The sequence below is a fragment of the Salmo salar genome, chromosome 01 (genome assembly GCF_965601325.2).
Source record: "Salmo salar chromosome 01, fSalSal1, whole genome shotgun sequence".
NCBI lineage: Eukaryota > Metazoa > Chordata > Actinopteri > Salmoniformes > Salmonidae > Salmo > Salmo salar.
Genome location: NC_138291.1, coordinates 49894864 through 49911973, shown reverse-complemented (window position 1 = coordinate 49911973; position 17110 = coordinate 49894864). Strand labels below are relative to the sequence as shown.

Here is a 17110-nt window from a genome sequence, read left to right as displayed (position 1 = left end):
TTGAATGGCCTGAAAAAATATCACCATGTCATTTGTAACAAGAGACTTCAGAGAATGGTAGCCTATTTTAATATTTTCAAAATGCTCAAAAAATAATATCAAAAGCAGTTCACAATTTTGTGGCCCCCTATCACCCCAAATTTGCTGAATTGGTATCAAAAGTCTTATGGCGTTATTGTGTGAGGCCATGAGAGGGGTCAGTGGATGAGTGGAGGAGCTTGAAAGAAAGTTGAAGCACAAGGATGCACTTCCAGAGCGAGAATAATGCAGTGACGTTGGTCCAAAAGGGGAAAGTGAATTTGACTTTGAAAGCAAAACACTGTGTTATTGCCTATGCCATACTATGCCATCAGTACACTCCCTCTCATTCGGGGAGTTAGTTCCATGCCTTGACTTTCTTCCAAACCCATTTTCACCTCCACCTCCACTTGCACCTCTGACTGCGAGCTCATGTTGAGGCACAGTATCTAATTTCTGACACCAATGATGCAAATTTGTAGTAATAGGGGACCACAAAGCTCTGAAGACTAACAACTCTATGAACTGTGCCAATTGTCTGGGCTATTTATACTGTTCAGCGTGTTAGCCTAGGGTCATAAGTAATGTAAATGTTTTATAATTCATTTGAGGCTACCCGCAAATGTATATTCTGTATTTTGAAAATACAAAATACACATTTTAATTAAATACATATTTTGGCACCAGTGTTGTTTATTTTGATACATCAGGGTATTTTGTAACAAGATACATGTTGATGTACAGGTAACTGCCAAAATATAGGAAACACCAACATTAAGTGTCTTACGTGCTGACCACACCGCTCACACGCATGTTGATTTTGTCCGCCCACACCAGACGCGATCAGGACACGCAGGTTGAAATATCAAAACAAACTCTTAATCAACTATAATTATTTGGGGACAGGTCGAAAAGCATTAAACATTTATGGCAATTTAGCTAGCTAGCTTGCTGTTGTTAGCTAATTTGTCCTGGGATAGAAAATGTTGGTTTTTATTTTACCTGAAATGCACAAGGTATTCTACTTCGACAATTGATCCACAGATAAAAGGGTGAACCGAGTTCGTAATCTCTCCATCAGGCTTCTTCTTCTTTGGACTTTATATGGCGGTTGGCATCCAACTTTAAGGTGCATTACCACCAACAACTGGACTGGAGTGTGAACCTCAATTCATCGTTCAATCACCCACGTGGATATATGCAGGAGATTGGAGAGGCGGGACTTGCAGCGTGTCAAGCGTCACAAATAGAACCAAGTTATATTTTAGTTGATGCGCGCGAGCAGTGTGGGTGCAATGATTGAATTACATGTATGTGCAAATTTATTTTGCAACGCTCGCGCACATGATGCGGGTGGTGTGGTTAGCACATTAATAGGGCTTTGGGCTGCAACAGCTTAAATGTGCCTTGGAATAGATTCTGCAAGTGTCTGGACCTCTATTGGAGGAATGTAACACCATTCTTTCACAAGAAATGCCATAATTTGGTGTTTCGTTGATTGTGGTGGAAAAGGCTGTCTCAAGTGTCGCTCCAGAATCTCCCAGAAGTGTTCAATTGGGTTGGGATCTGGTGACTGAGACACACACCCACACTTTAAACACCCTATGCTCCTTTGAGACTCCTCTTTCAAAGTCACTGAAATCTCTTATTCTAGCCATGGTAGCCAAAATAATGGGCAACTGAGCATTTTTATACATGACCCTAAGCATGATGGGATGTTAATTGCTTAATTAACTCAGGAACCACACCTGTGTGGAAGCACCTGCTTTCAATATACTTTGTATCCCTCATTTACTCAAGTGTTTCCTTTAATTTGGAAGTTACCTGTATCTTTGCCCATCACTGCGTGTGTGTTACCTTCAGGCTTTCCTGTAGTTGTGAAGCAGTAGCTTTAGCCTGCGGGGCTTCGGCCTCTCCCCTCCCCGCTATGTCTGCCAGTGATGTCATCAGCACCTCGTTGCGATCACAGCGGACAATCATGTCCTGCCGGTACGGCCCTCCCAGCCCTCCAGCCAACCGGCGGCCCTCCGATACCAAGCCCCGGATTGCTGCCTGACCTTGAGGGTAGAGTAATGCATGTGTAACACACTGGATTTGATAGACTGTTGCAAAACATTACCCATTGCAAAACGTTTTTGCTACAGTGTGCACTAATGCGACTCAGAGTTCATGGCCATGTCTCTGATGACATGATAGTACTACTTTAGTATAGTAAAACGATATACAGTGAGCTTCAAAAGTATTGGGACAGTGACAAATATTTAGTTGTTTTGGCTCTGTACTCCAGCACTTTGGATTTTAAATGATGCAGTGACTTTGAGGTTAAAATGCAGACTGCCAGCTTTCATTTTAGGGTTTCATCCATATCAGTTGAACCGTTTATAGTCCCCCCCTAAAATGGGGGGACTATTTGCAAAAAGTGCAGTAGTTTCTAAATAGTTCACGCAATATGGATGAAATTACCTTCAAATTAAAGCTGACAGTCTGCACTTTAACCTCATAGTCATTGTATCATTTCAAATCCAAAGTGCTGGAGTACAGAGCCAAAACAACAAAAAATGTGTCACTGTCCCAATACTTTTGGAGCTCATTGTACAGCACAACAGCTTTATGGTTCAGTTCTCTGTAAAAGCAGTTACCTGAGTTGTGCTGTGGCCACTCACACACTGCACTCAGACGGCAGCATGGCAGAAACAGAGTACAACATAAACACACATGCACATAGGGGTGTGCAAAATAAAGATGGACACTGTACTGTATTATCATCTCCTTTCCTCTCCCTCTCCTTTCCTCTCCCCTGCCTTCTCCACTCTCCTCTCCCCACATCCCATTCTCCCTCACTCACCCACACCCCTGTCATCCTGTCCAGGGTTGTTGACCCAGCGTAGGGCCTGCTCCATCTTGCCTTGCAGAGTGATGGCTGGTTTGGCAGGTCTCATGTTGGCCACCGCTCTGTTGGTCTTAGCCTGCAGGGTCAGGAGAGCTGCTCCAATGAGTTTATATAGCGCACGCGCCTCTGGACTGTCCCCTTTACCCCTGAGATACAGGGAGAAATAGAAGAGATGGAGAGATAGAGGAGAGAAACCGAAACAAAGTGAAAGAGTGAGGGGGGAGAAGAGAAAGGATGAGGGCAAGAAAGATATCAAGCAATCATATTTATTTATTAAGCCTTTGTCACAAAGTGCTTTACAGTAATCTGTCCAAGACCACAAAGAGCTAGCAGAAGCAGAAGCACAGTGGCAAGGAAAAACTACATAGAAGGAAAAAACTTATAGCGGTACCAGGCTCATCGGCCCCCTGGGAAGAATTTTGTCAGGACTTCAAGCGGAGGGATGAAGATGGCGCCGACGGAGATGGCAGCATCGCAACTAGCTCTTAGGAACTCTGCAGTATTTTGTTTGTTTGTTTATCTGCTCTTTTTAAAAAGACAGAAATGCCAACAGAGGTGGTGTCGCGGTCTATACTCAGAACCACATTCCTGTAAAGCTTAGAGACGATCTAATGTTAACCTGTTGGGGGTAGGGGGCAGTATTTGCACGGCTGGATAAAAAACGTACCCGATTTAATCTGGTTATTACTACTGCCCAGAAACTAGAATATGCATATAATTATTGGCTTTGGATAGAAAACACCCTAAAGTTTCTAAAACTGTTTGAATGGTGTCTGTGAGTATAACAGAACTCATATGGCAGACAAAAACCTGAGAAGATTCCTTACAGGAAGTGACCTGTCTGACAAGTTCTTGTTCTTCTTGGCTCTCTTTAATGAAAACTGAGGATCTTTGCTGTAACGTGACACTTCCTACGGCTCCCATAGGCTCTCAGAAGGCGGGAAAAAGCTGAATGATGTAATTCCAGCCACTGGCTGAAAAACGTTAGCGCTTTTGGTAAGTGCTCTATCAGAGGACAATGGGACTGAGGCGCGTGCACGAGTCGACCCCATGTTTTTATTTTCTCTCTCTTTGAACCTAAACATGCTTTCCCGGTCGGAATATTATCGCATTTTTACGAGAAAAATGGCATAAAAATTGATTTTAAACAGCGGTTGACATGCTTATATTTAGAATTTTTTTGTCACGAAATGCGTCATGCGCGTCACCCTTCTTTACCATTCGGATAGTGTCTTGAACGCACAAACAAAACAGAGGATATTTGAACATAACTATGGATTATTTTGAACCAAAACAACATTTGTTATTGAAGTAGAAGTCCTGGGAGTGCATTCTGACGAAGAACAGCAAAGGTAATAACATTTTTCTTATAGTAAATCTGACTTTGGTCAGGGCTAAACTTGGTGGGTGTCTAAATAGCTAGCCCTGTGATGCCGGGCTATCTACTTAGAATATTGCAAAATGTGCTTTCACCGAGGGGGTGTGCTAGTTCTGGATGTCACATGCTAATGTAAAAAGCTGTTTTTTGATATAAATATGAACTTGATTGAACAAAACATGCATGTATTGTATAACATAATGTCCTAGGGTTGTCATCTGATGAAGATCATCAAAGGTTAGTGCTGCATTTAGCTGTGGTTTGGGTTTATGTGACATTATATGCTAGCTTGAAAAATGGGTGTCTGACTATTTCTGGCTGGGTACTCTGCTGACATAATCTAATGTTTTGCTTTCGTTGTAAAGCCTTTTTGAAATAGGACAGTGTGGTTAGATTAACGAGAGTCTTGTCTTTAAAATGCTGTAAAATAGTCATATGTTTGAGAAATTGAAGTAATAGCATTTCTAAGGTATTTGAATAACGCGCCACGGGATTCAACTGGCTGTTGAGTAGGTGGGACGATTTCGTCCCGCCGACCCTAGAGAGGTTAAATTCTGTTTAAGTAATATGGCTACATGTTCATCTGCCTCACCTAAAGCCCATTATTGTGGGAGCTGCTATAGACCACCAAGTGCTAAAAGTCAGTATTTGGATAATATGTGTGAAATGCTTGATAATGTATGTGATATCAACAGAGAAGTATATTTTCTGGGTGATTTAAATATTGACTAGCTATCATCAAGCTGCCCACTCAGGAAAAAACGTAACTGTAACCAGTGCCTGAAACTGGATCAGCTATGTATTACAGCACTACTTTTGGTGTCCCCCTCAGGAATTGCTCTTGAGAAAATTTCATGTAATTGTCCCCCCCAAAGTTGATATCAGATTTTCGCCCCTGGGATCAGGTTGTCAGTCAACCTACCAGGGTAGTTACAAACAGCACATGAATTAAATCATCAACATGTATTGATCATATCTTTACTAACACTGCAGATATTTGCTTTAAAGCAGTATCCAAATCCATAGGATGTAGTGAGCATGTGATTTGGCACATGACAAATAAACTTTTATTTGATCACAATATAATAGCTATATGTAGGAAAACCAAAGTTCCAAAGGCTGGGCCTAATATAGTGTAAGAGGTCATACAATAAGTTTTGTTGTGATTCATATGTTGATGATGTAAAGAATATTTGCTGGTCTGTGGTGTGTAATGAGGAGCAACCAGATGCTGCACTTGATGCATTTATGAAACGACTTATTCCAGTTACTAATAAGCATGCACCCAATAAGAAAATGACTGTAAAAACTGTTCAATCCCCTTGGATTGATGAGGAATTGAAAAATTGTATGGTTGAGAGGGATGAGGCAAAAGGTATGGCAATTAAGTCTGGCAGCCCAACTGATTGGCAAGCGTACCGCAAATTAAGAAATCATGTGACTAAACAAACAAACAAAAAAAATACACTATGAAACAAAGATAAATTATATTAAGAATGATAGTAGAAAGCTATGGGGCACCTTAAATGACATTTTGGGAAAAAAAGACAACTCGGCTCCTTCATTCATTGAATCAGATGGTGTCACTCCCTGACCATAGAGAGCCCTCGGGGTTCTCTATGGTGTTTCAGGTCAGGGCGTGACTAGGGGGGTTTCTAGTTTTTTTATTTCTGTGTTGGTGTGTGTATGGTTTCCAATTGGAGGCAGCTGATGGTCGTTGCCTCTAATTGGGGATCATACTTAGTGTGCCCCTTGTCCCACCTGCGATGTGGGATATTGTTTGTTTAGTGTTAGTGCCTATGTGCGCTACTTATTTGCACGTTCGTTATAACTTTGTTGTTTTGTTGAAGTTTCACCATCAATAAATATGTGGAACTCTACTCATGCTGCGCTTTGGTCTGATTATTTAGATAACGATCGTGACAGATGGCTCATTCATCACAAAGCCCATTGATATTGCAAACTACTTTAATTACTTGTTCATTGGCAAGATAAGCAAACTTAGGGATGACATGCCAGCAACAAACGCTGACACTACACATCCAAGTATATCGGACCAAATTATGAAAGACAAGAATTGTACTTTTGAATTCCGTAAAGTCAGCATGGAAGAGGTGAAAAAATAATTGTTGTCTATCAACAATGACAAGCCACCGGGGTCTGTCAATCTGGATGGAAAATTACTGAGGATAATAGCAGATGATATTGCCACTCCTATTTGCCTACTAGAGAGTGTATGCCCTCAGGCCTGGAGGGAAGCTAAAGTCATTACACTGCCCAAGAATAGTAAAGCCCCCTTTACTAGCTCAAATAGCCGACCAATCAGTCTGTTACCAACCCTTAGTAAACTTCTGGAAAAAAATGCTATTTCACAGTAAACAAACTGATAACAGAAATTCAGCATGCTTATAGGGAAGAATATGCATGTCAATCTTTCCTGGCTGAAAGTGGAGGAGAGATTGAGGAGAGATTGACTTCATCACTACTTTTATTTATGAGAGGTATTGACATGTTGAATGCACCGAGCTGTCTGTCTAAACTACTGGCACACAGCTCGGACACCCATGCATACCCCACAAGACATGCCACAAGAGGACTCTTCACAGTCCCCAAGTCCAGAACAGACTATGGGAGGCACACAGTACTACATAGAGCCATGACTACATGGAACTCTATTCCACATCAAGTAACTGACGCAAGCAGTAAAATTTGATTTAAAAAACACCTTATGGAACAGCGGGGACTGTGAAGCAACACAAACATTGGCACACACACACACGATAACATACGCACTATACATACACATGGATTTAGTACTGTAGATATGTGGTAGCGGTGGAGTAGGGGCCTGAGGGCACACAGTGTGTTGTGAAATGTTTAAACTGCCTTCATTTTGCTGGACCCCGGGAAGAGTAGCTGCTGCTTTGGCAGCAGCTAATGGGGATCCATAATAAACACACAACATACAAATACAAAGTATTTCCTAGGGGACCCTATAATCTTTGGCTACATTGAATGTTTTCTTTTAGCTACTTCTAATTCATACTATTTCACTTTTGATACTTAAGTATATTTAAAGCCAAATACTTTTAGACTTTTACTCAATTACGATTTTACTGGGTGACTTTCACTTTTACTTGAGTCCTTTTCTATTAAAGTATCTTTACTTTTACTCAAGTATGACAATTGGGTACTTTTTCTACCACTGACATTTATTAGGTAGCTAGCCAGTTAACTTGCGATTAGCATTAGTGGCTAATAAAGTTTAGGCCCAACTTGCTAAGAAAAGACAAACTAGCTGTTTGCAGATGTAAGAAACACAAATTTATAGCGTAATTATAGAATGCTAGTGGATTTATACACTGCTCCAAAAATAAAGGGAAGACTTAAACAACACATCCTAGATCTGAATGAAAGAAATAATCTTATTAAATACTTTTTTCTTTACGTAGTTGAATGTGCTGACAACAAAATCACACAAAAATAATCAATGGAAATCCAATTTATCAACCCATGGAGTTCTGGATTTGGAGTCACAATCAAAATTAAAGTGGAAAACCACACTACAGGCTGATCCAACTTTGATGTAATGTCTTAAAACAAGTCAAAATGAGGCTCAGTAGTGTGTGTGGCCTCCACGTGCCTGTATGACCTCCCTACAACACCTGGGCATGCTCCTGATGAGGTGGCGAATGGTCTCCTGAGGGATCTCCTACCAGACCTGGACTAAAGCATCCGCCAACTCCTGGACAGTCTGTGGTGCAACGTGGCGTTGGTGGATGGAGCGAGACATGATGTCCCAGATGTGCTCAATTGGATTCAGGTCTGGGGAACGGGCGGGCCAGTCCATAGCATCAATGCCTTCCTCTTGCAGGAACTGCTGACACACTCCAGCCACATGAGGTCTAGCATTGTCTTGCATTAGGAGGAACCCAGGGCCAACCGCACCAGCATATGGTCTCACAAGGGGTCTGAGGATCTCATCTCGGTACCTAATGGCAGTCAGGCTACCTCTGGCGAGCACATGGAGGGCTGTGCGGCCCCCCAAAGAAATGCCACCCCACACCATGACTGACCCACCGCCAAACCGGTCATGCTGGAGGATGTTGCAGGCAGCAGAACGTTCTCCACGGCGTCTCCAGACTCTGTCACGTCTGTCACATGTGCTCAGTGTGAACCTAGTTCATCTGCGAATTTGCCAATGTTGGTGTTCTCTGGCAAATGCCAAACGTCCTGCACGGTGTTGGGCTGTAAGCACAACCCCCACCTGTGGACGTCAGGCCATCATACCACCCTCATGGAGTCTATTTCTGACCATTTGAGCAGACACATGCACATTTGTGGCCTGCTGGAGGTCATTTTTCAGGGCTCTGGCAGTGCTCCTCCTGCTCCTCCTTGCACAAAGGCGGAGGTAGCGGTCCTGCTGCTGGGTTGTTGCCCTCCTACGGCCTCCTCCACGTCTCCTGATGTACTCTGCCTGTCTCCTGGTAGCGCCTCCATGCTCTGGACACTACGCTGACAGACACAGCAAACCTTCTTGCCACAGCTCGCATTGATATGCCATCCTGGATGAGCTGCACTACCTGAGCCACTTGTGTGGGTTGTAGACTCCGTCTCATGCTACCACTAGAGTGAAAGCACCGTCAGCATTCAAAAGTGACCAAAACATCAGCCAGGAAGCATAAGAACTGAGAAGTGGTCTGTGGTCACCACCTGCCGAACCACTCCTTTATTGGGGGTGTCTTGCTAATTACCTATAATTTCCACCTGTTGTCTATTCCATTTGCACAACAGCATGTGAAATGTATTGTCAATCGGTGTTGCTTCCTAAGTGGACAGTTTGATTTCACAAAAGTGTGATTGACTTGGAGTTACATTGTGTTGTTTAAGTGTTCCCTTTATTTTTTTGAGCAGTATATTAAGAAGCAAAGTGAAAACAGCATCATTGTTATCAACATTGTCACATGTGCTGCATTGACCATGCAGACTGAATGCAACTGTTTCGTGGTCGAGGAACAACAAATGCGCTCCTTGTGTGACATAAGGCGGGGCTAGGTCTGTGTGGAAAGCAGCATGGAGAAAGAGAGAGCGGAGAGAGAGAGAGAGAGAGAGAGGACTCAAGTAGCGAAGTAAACTATAAAAATGGACGTTACACACGGCGTATACCATTTAACAAATCAAACATTCAAATAGGGTTATAGAAGGTAAAGTAAAAACCCAAACTGGTCAGTGCATCAATACCGGTATATCGTAAAATACGGTATACCGACCAGCCCTATTAAAATGTACATATTATTGGTAACAGAAAACATAGCTGAAGAATAACTGTAGATTAAATAATGCTGTAATTGAAAATTGCACACCCCATGTAGGCTACTGCCCCTTTAAGAGCTAGAATAGATTTTTCTATGTTGTGATTCTCATCAAATATGTTGGTGTCTTCTCACACTATTCAAACCCCACAAATTAACAGCTTATGAAGCTCTCTTAGCCTAAAGATCACATATTGAAAACAAATAAATTGAACTAAAAACTCCACACATATTTTGGAATTTCTATGCTAATCAATAGGCCTATCCAAAAACAGCACATGTTTTTTCAGTGAACCTGCATATCATCATCTTCACTATTTTGTGAATGTGAAAGGGTTTATGGCAGGGGAAATGGTGTTGCAGTAGTCTAGTGTGTGGTGTGGGAATAATTACAAGCGAACCTGGGGAGCTTTGTGTTCACATTGCCCTAAAAAAATGGAACCGGACTGCGGAATTCAAGCGAACTGAACTCAGACCACCACAGACCTCTGAGATAGTTTGATTCCTTTCGGGGGCTCTTTTGAGGGGTCTGAGTTCCTTTGGAGTGTTCACACTGCACAAAAAAAGCGAACTCCACTGAGTTCACAAACATTTGTGTGAAAACACCCCGAGATGTCAATAGCCGTCAGCAGGCTCTTTAAAACTAGGCAATTCAGATCAATCAAATTGTTCTTAAACTCTGTTGTCTTGTCTACTGTTGACTTTTTCATCTGGACTGTCTCCAAACCATCCCAAAGAAAATATGTTTTGTGTGTGCATGTGTCCACTCCACGTGTTGAACCTGCTAGTGGGCAGACAGACCCAGCCAGACAGGGCTCCCTGGGTAGGCAGAACATGCTGGTGGCATGAGGTTGCAGCATGTGCCTAAAACTGACAAACTGACAATCACACAGATGACAACATTTATACACAGTGTGGCCTGCAAACAGACAACAGTAGTTACCCATAGTATGGACTGCAAACAGACAAAAGATACACACAATACAAAATAGACAACAACAGTTACACGCTTCAAAAAACAGACAACAACAAAGAAACCAAAAAATGTACCGCTTGCGTAGCTCCACTAGTCGTGCGGTGAGCCCCGCAATCTCATTGATGGATCTCTGGATGTCGTCTCTCTCGAGGAGGTCTTCGCACAGGTCAGCGATTTTTTGGGCATTGGCCAGCAAGGCTCTGATGTTTTCTGCACCTTCTGGACCCCCATTAGGATCTGCCAGCCATGCCTATGAGGCACACACACATACTTGACATTTTAGGTTTTGTCCTTTTAATATTTAATCTGATATTTCGACCCACCCAGAAACAAAACGTCAAATATTGTTATGTGTGTGCTGACCTGGGCAGCATCCAGTCTCCTAGCGAATGCCAGTTTAGCTTTAGTTAAAGCCTCGAGCCTGCGGGTGGCGCTGTCCACTTTCCCAAGCAGCAGGTCCAGACCCTGAGAACACTGACCGGCCCGCTGAACACATGGTGGAGACGGACCATGTCCTCTACAGGAGGAGATTATACACACACACACACACACACACACACACACACACACACACACACACACACACACACACACACACACACACACACACACACACACACACTTTAACACTTAGCAGGTTTAATGTATTGTAAGATTGTCATGACCATGTAAGACACCCTTATAATGTGTTCGAATCAACTCAACATGATCCCGAATAAATACCAGCCATTAGAAAGTTGAAATGATGATACATATAGACATAACATTAGGGAAGCACGATATATCGGTAAGTATATCGGAATCGGCAGATATTAGCTAAAAATGCCAACATCGGCCTCGGCCCGATGTCTAGTTTAACGCCGATGTGGAAAACCGATGTCAAAGTTGATGTGCATACCTATATAACGTAGGTAGATGACGTAATGACGCCACGAAAAATACAGCATTCCTAACCTAGCCCACAATGTCTGCTATGTGGATCTATTTTGAAGTTTCAAAGGAAGATAACAAAAAGGCCATATGCAACGTTTGTGCTACTATTATTTCCCAAGAAGGGGAGAAAGTGAAATCTTTCAATACCACAAACCTAATTACTCATTTGAAAGTACATCACCCCCAGATGTGCAGCGACTATTTAGAACAAAAGCTCTTGACAATCAACCATTCTCTGTCTTGGATGATGTTGGCTTTCACCGACTGGTCGAGCACCTCGAGCCTCGGTACACATTATCAAGTAGGCAATATTTTTCAGATGTTGACCTACCGGAGTTAATCAAATCAAAGTTTATTTGTCATGTAGACCTTACAGTGAAATGCTTACTTACAGTGCAAAAAAATGTATTAGGTGAACAATAGGTAAGTAAAGAAATAAAAACAACAGTAAAAAGACTGTGAAAAATAACAGTAGCGAGGCTATATACAGTAGCGAGGCTATAACAGTAGCGAGGCTATATACAGGTACCGGTTAGTCGGGCTGATTGAGGTAGTATGTACATGTAGATATGGTTAAAGTGACTATGCATGCATATATGATAAACAGAGAGTAGCATAAAAGAGTGGTTGTCGGGTGGTGGGTGGATGGGACAAAATGCAGATAGCCCGGTTAGCCAATGTGCGGGGGCACTGGTTGGTCGGGCCAATTGAGGTAGTATGTACATGAATGTATAGTTAAAGTGACTATGCATATATGATAAACAGAGAGTAGCAGCAGCGTAAAAAAGGGGTTGGGGTCTTATGGCTTGGGGGTAAAAACTGTAGAGAAGCCTTTTTGTCCTAGTTACACAGTATTGTTGAAACGCACATCCATGAGCTACTTGCTATGGTTGTCACTGCTATTAGCTTCATGACTGACATTTGAACCAGCGATGTGAACCCCATGAGCATGCACAGTGGGTCAATGAGGATTTTGTACTGAGGAAATGCTCAAGAATGTGCTGGTTCTCATACCGCTGCTGCCATTTCAATGGCATTTGAGAACATGTTTGAAACTTGGAAACATGAACACACTCTTAGCTCCATTCGAACAACTGACTTGAGAAATAAGCTCATCAACTGCGTCTGCAGCAGACGTGATACTCTCTGTCATGGCATTAAAATGCCTGCTCAACAAAACTGCCAACAGACCGTGGGGTTAAAACTTGCAAAGGTAGTCTACTAGAGGCTGTGAACAAGCGATTCAGTGGCATTCTCTCTGAACCTCTTTACTGTGTCGCCACCATGCTTGATGCTAGGTACAAGGACCGCTACTTCGATGCAGACAAGAAACAGGGTTTATGTGAAATGTTACAGACACAGCTGGACAAGATGGAAACGGATACAGTGACAGTGCGCACCAACGAAGAGGACCCATGACAGAAGAGGCCATGGACAGACAGAGCTGAGACTTCACTGCTTGATATGTATGATGAAATCCTGGTTTCATCCTGGAGAATGAAACGACTGAAACAATGAACAACGATACAGCACAGCAAGTACGTGAAAGAATAGGTTTTGATTATGTTTTACTGGTAATGGGGACATACGTAAATGCCAACAAAATAACATTTTAGTCAGTGTGTGTATGTTTCAACTATTTATCTTCTAGAATGCTTAAAGGGCCGCACATTTTTTGTATGTCGGTATCGGGTTTTTTGGCAAGGAAAATATCAGATATCAGTATCGGCCAAAAATGTAATATCGGTGCATCCCTACATAACATAATGTAAGCCTTATCATGCGAGATTGGAAAGGCTTATACATGGTTATTATAACAACGAACAAGCACACACACACACACACACACACACACACACACACACACACACACACACACACACACACACACACACACACACACACACACACACACACCACACACACACACACACACACACACACAGTACCTGACACGTAGCTCTGTGACCTGATCGGTCATCTGTCCCAGAGTCTTTGCTGTTCCCAGTGTGTCTCTGCGTTCCCTTCCAGCACACAGTTCTCCTACCTTCCCTGCCTCATCCAATATCACACGCACCGCTACATCCCCAGGCTCGCCTACACACACACACACAAACACACACACACACACACACACAAACACACACACACAATGAATTAATCATAAGGAGTGCAGTGCTAGTATTGTGAGGACGTCACTATAAGGATGATGGGGCAGGCAGGTATTTGGGTAGACTGTATCACAAGACCATGGCGGATAGGATTATGGATAGGATATGTGTGTGTGTGTGTACCTGGTTGTCCATGGGAATCTTTGAGCCAGCCTTTTGCCAGGGCCATCTTAGCCTCTATCACCGCCAGAGAACGTTTCATACACTCCATGTCCTAGAGAGACACAAAGAGAGCAGTTATACACTCGCACACACATGCACACACACACATGCACTCACGCTCCCACTCTCCTCACACAGCATTTACAGACATACACACGCAAACACACGCATACACACACACACACGCTCTCACTCTCTCTCACACACACACTGCAGCATGGCAGAGGGGAAAGAGACAGGCTTACCTTCTACAGGGAGGAAAAGAATGAAGGGAGTAAAAAGAAAATAAAAAGAAAATAGTTATAACAGAAGCCCAACAGAAGAAAAGAGTGGAAACTAAACAGAGAAAGTGAAGTATGCATTAAGACAGGGTTATTCCAATCTAGTTCCGAAGGTCAATAGTACTTGCTGATGTTCACCCTACCCTCTATTCAGGGACTAATTCAGATTTGGAAAACCAGGCGAGTGGACTCTCTGGTCAATCAATTAATTACCAGGAAGAAAAAACCAGCAGACCACCAGACCTGGATAGGAACACCCCTGGTTTAGGAAATGCTGCGTCTAGTGTAGAGGAACATGGGAAGGGAGATACTACCAGAGACTAGTGTGTGTCTGGAAGGGGAGTCAGGGGGTGAAGTGTGTGTGTGTGTGTGTGTGTGTGTGTGTGTGTGTGTGTGTGTGTGTGTGTGTGTGTGTGTGTGTGTGTGTGTGTGTACCTTGTTGGCCCATGTGTCTTCATCCCAGGTGGTAAGCTGTAGGACTCTGATGATCTCACTAATCTCAGCACTCATCTTCTCAAACGTAAAGAATCTGTTTCTCTCTGCCTCATCCACCCCAGCACTGTGTGTGCTCTTAGTCGCTACAAAGATCTTTATGGCTGGTGAGAGAGAGAGATGAGGATTACTGCAGAGTACATGGACTAGTGTGTGTGTGTGTGTGTGTGTGTGTGTGTGTGTGTGTGTGTGTGTGTGTGTGTGTGTGTGTGTGTGTGTGTGTGTGTGTGTGTGTGTGTGTGTGTGTGTGTGTGTGTGTGTATCTTTGAGAGAATGAGAGCCTGAGTGAGTGTGTATAGAGAAATAGTGGGCTGGGAGTCATTCTGTCAGAGCCAAGTTCTAATTACCACTGCAATTATCAGTGCTGCTATGACAACTCTGGTATCTACTGGGCGGCTGTGTGTGTGAAGAGTGTGCAGAGAAGACAGACAGACAGGCAGACACACACAAATAAACACAGAGAGACAGAGCTCATATGAGAAGAGGCAATAGTTGTTTGACAGTGTTCATGGAGGTGAACAAATTCACAAATTCACACACAAACACCAACAGAGAGAGAGAGGAAGAGAGAAAGAGAGAGACAGACATACAGTCCGACAGACCGACCGACCTGATATGAGTACAGGCAGTAGTTGTTTGACAGTGTTCATGGAGTTGAATAGCATCTGTCTGTGTTCCTGATGGGTCAACTCCTGCTGTCGCTCCTCAATCATCTTAGACATCTTAGTCATACCTGTAGCCAATCACAACATGGAGTGAAAAATATCCTGAACCAACTATCTTCATGGTCAGAGGTTACCTGGTGTTCTTAGTGTAGGTGATCAGGGTTAGAGGTCAGGTTAGGTTTTCAACCTGGGGTCTGGTGGTCCACATTTTTTAAGAGATTTTATTTTATTTTGTCAATATTTTTTTTCTTCCAAAATTAATAACAGTATTAATGGTATTCTAAGCAATTTAACGTTACTTTTACGTTACTTTTCACAAGTCAAATTGTTAATAATAATAGGGCTCTAATCAATTACCTTCACTGAGAAAAAATACTCTAAATTTGACCTACCCCGGATTTGTTCTTAACTGACTTGCCTAGTTAAATAAAGGCTAAATAAAATAAATAAAAAGACTCCACAAATGGTGGTCCTCATGAACTTTTGATGGTGATTTGGTGGTTCCCAGAACAGAAAAGTTTGGAAACCGCTGAGTTAGAGGTCAGAGGTTATGGGACAGAGGCTTAAGGTGAGGTCACCTGGTCCCAGTTTCTTTGTATAGGTGATCAGGGTTAGAGGTTAGTTCAGAGGTTAACCTGCCTGGGCTAGGAGGCAGTATTTTCACGGCTGGATGAAAAACGTACCCAATTAAAACAGGTTACTACTCTGGCCCAGAAACTATAATATGCATATTATTAGTAGATTTGGATAGAAAACACTTTGAAGTTTCTAAAACTGTTTGAATGGTGTCTCTGAGTATAACAGAACTCATATCGCAGGCAAACACCTGAGAAAAAGTCAACCAGGAAGTGGAGGAGCTGAGAATTGTAGTAGTTCTTTCTAGTCCCTTTCGAAACTACAGTATCTGTGGGGTTATGTTGCACTTCCTAAGGCTTCCATTGGCTGTCAAAAGCCTTCAGAAAGTGGTTTGAGCATTCTCCTGTCACTGGGCAGATAATAGGAGCTCAGTTACTGAGTGGACTGCCTGGCAACAAAGGGATTGGATATGCTCGGTCCCGCAAGGGCGCCGTTCCTTCTTTTTCTTCTTGAATGAATATGCTATTGTCCGGTTGGAATATTATCGCAATTTTACATTAAAAATACCATAAAGATTGATTTTAAACAGCGTTTGACATGCTTCTAAGTACGGTAATGGAACATTTTGACTTTTCGTCTCTGGTACCGCGCTCGCGCGTTATGCCTTTGGATAGTGACCTGAACGCACGAACAAAACGGAGGTAGTTTGACATAAATATGGATTATTTCGAACAAAAACAACATTTCTTGTGGAAGTAGCAGTCCTGGGAGTGCATTCTGTCGAAGATCAGCAAAGGTAAGAGAATATTTCTAATACTAATTCTGAGTTTAGGTTGCCCCGAACTTGGCGGGTGTCTGTATAGGTCGCTGTAATGACTGAGCTATGTACTCACAATATTGAAAAATGTGCTTTCTCCTTAAAGCTATTTTAAAGTCTGACACAGCGGTTGCATCCAGGAGTAGTCTATCTATAATTCTTTAAATAATTGTTATATATTTTGTCAACGTTTATGATGAGTATTTTTGTAAATTGATGTGCACATTCAACGGAGGTTTTGGTGGGAATACATTTCTGAACATCACGCGCCAATGTAAAATGCTGTTTTTGGATATAAATATGAACTTTATCGAACAAACATACATGTATTGTGTAACATAATGTCCTAGGAGTGTCATCTGATGAAGATCGTCAAAGGTCTGTGCTTCATTTAGCTGTGTTTTGGGTTTTATTGACACATGTCCTTGCTTGGAAAATG

General features: G+C 42.6%; 1 protein-coding gene across 1 annotated transcript in view; it reads right to left on the bottom strand.

Moving 5' to 3' along the window:
- Positions 1-17110, bottom strand: part of LOC106604178 (vinculin) — a 47645-nt gene that overhangs the window by 11392 nt on the left and 19143 nt on the right. Inside the window, exons 5-12 of the mRNA XM_014198597.3 lie at positions 15224-15346; positions 14557-14717; positions 13802-13892; positions 13457-13604; positions 10938-11091; positions 10649-10824; positions 2864-3054; positions 1876-2075 (exon numbers count right to left, since the gene is read on the bottom strand). Of these exons, the coding sequence (XP_014054072.1) occupies positions 1876-2075; positions 2864-3054; positions 10649-10824; positions 10938-11091; positions 13457-13604; positions 13802-13892; positions 14557-14717; positions 15224-15346 (1244 nt within the window). The remainder of the gene's footprint in view (positions 1-1875; positions 2076-2863; positions 3055-10648; positions 10825-10937; positions 11092-13456; positions 13605-13801; positions 13893-14556; positions 14718-15223; positions 15347-17110) is intronic.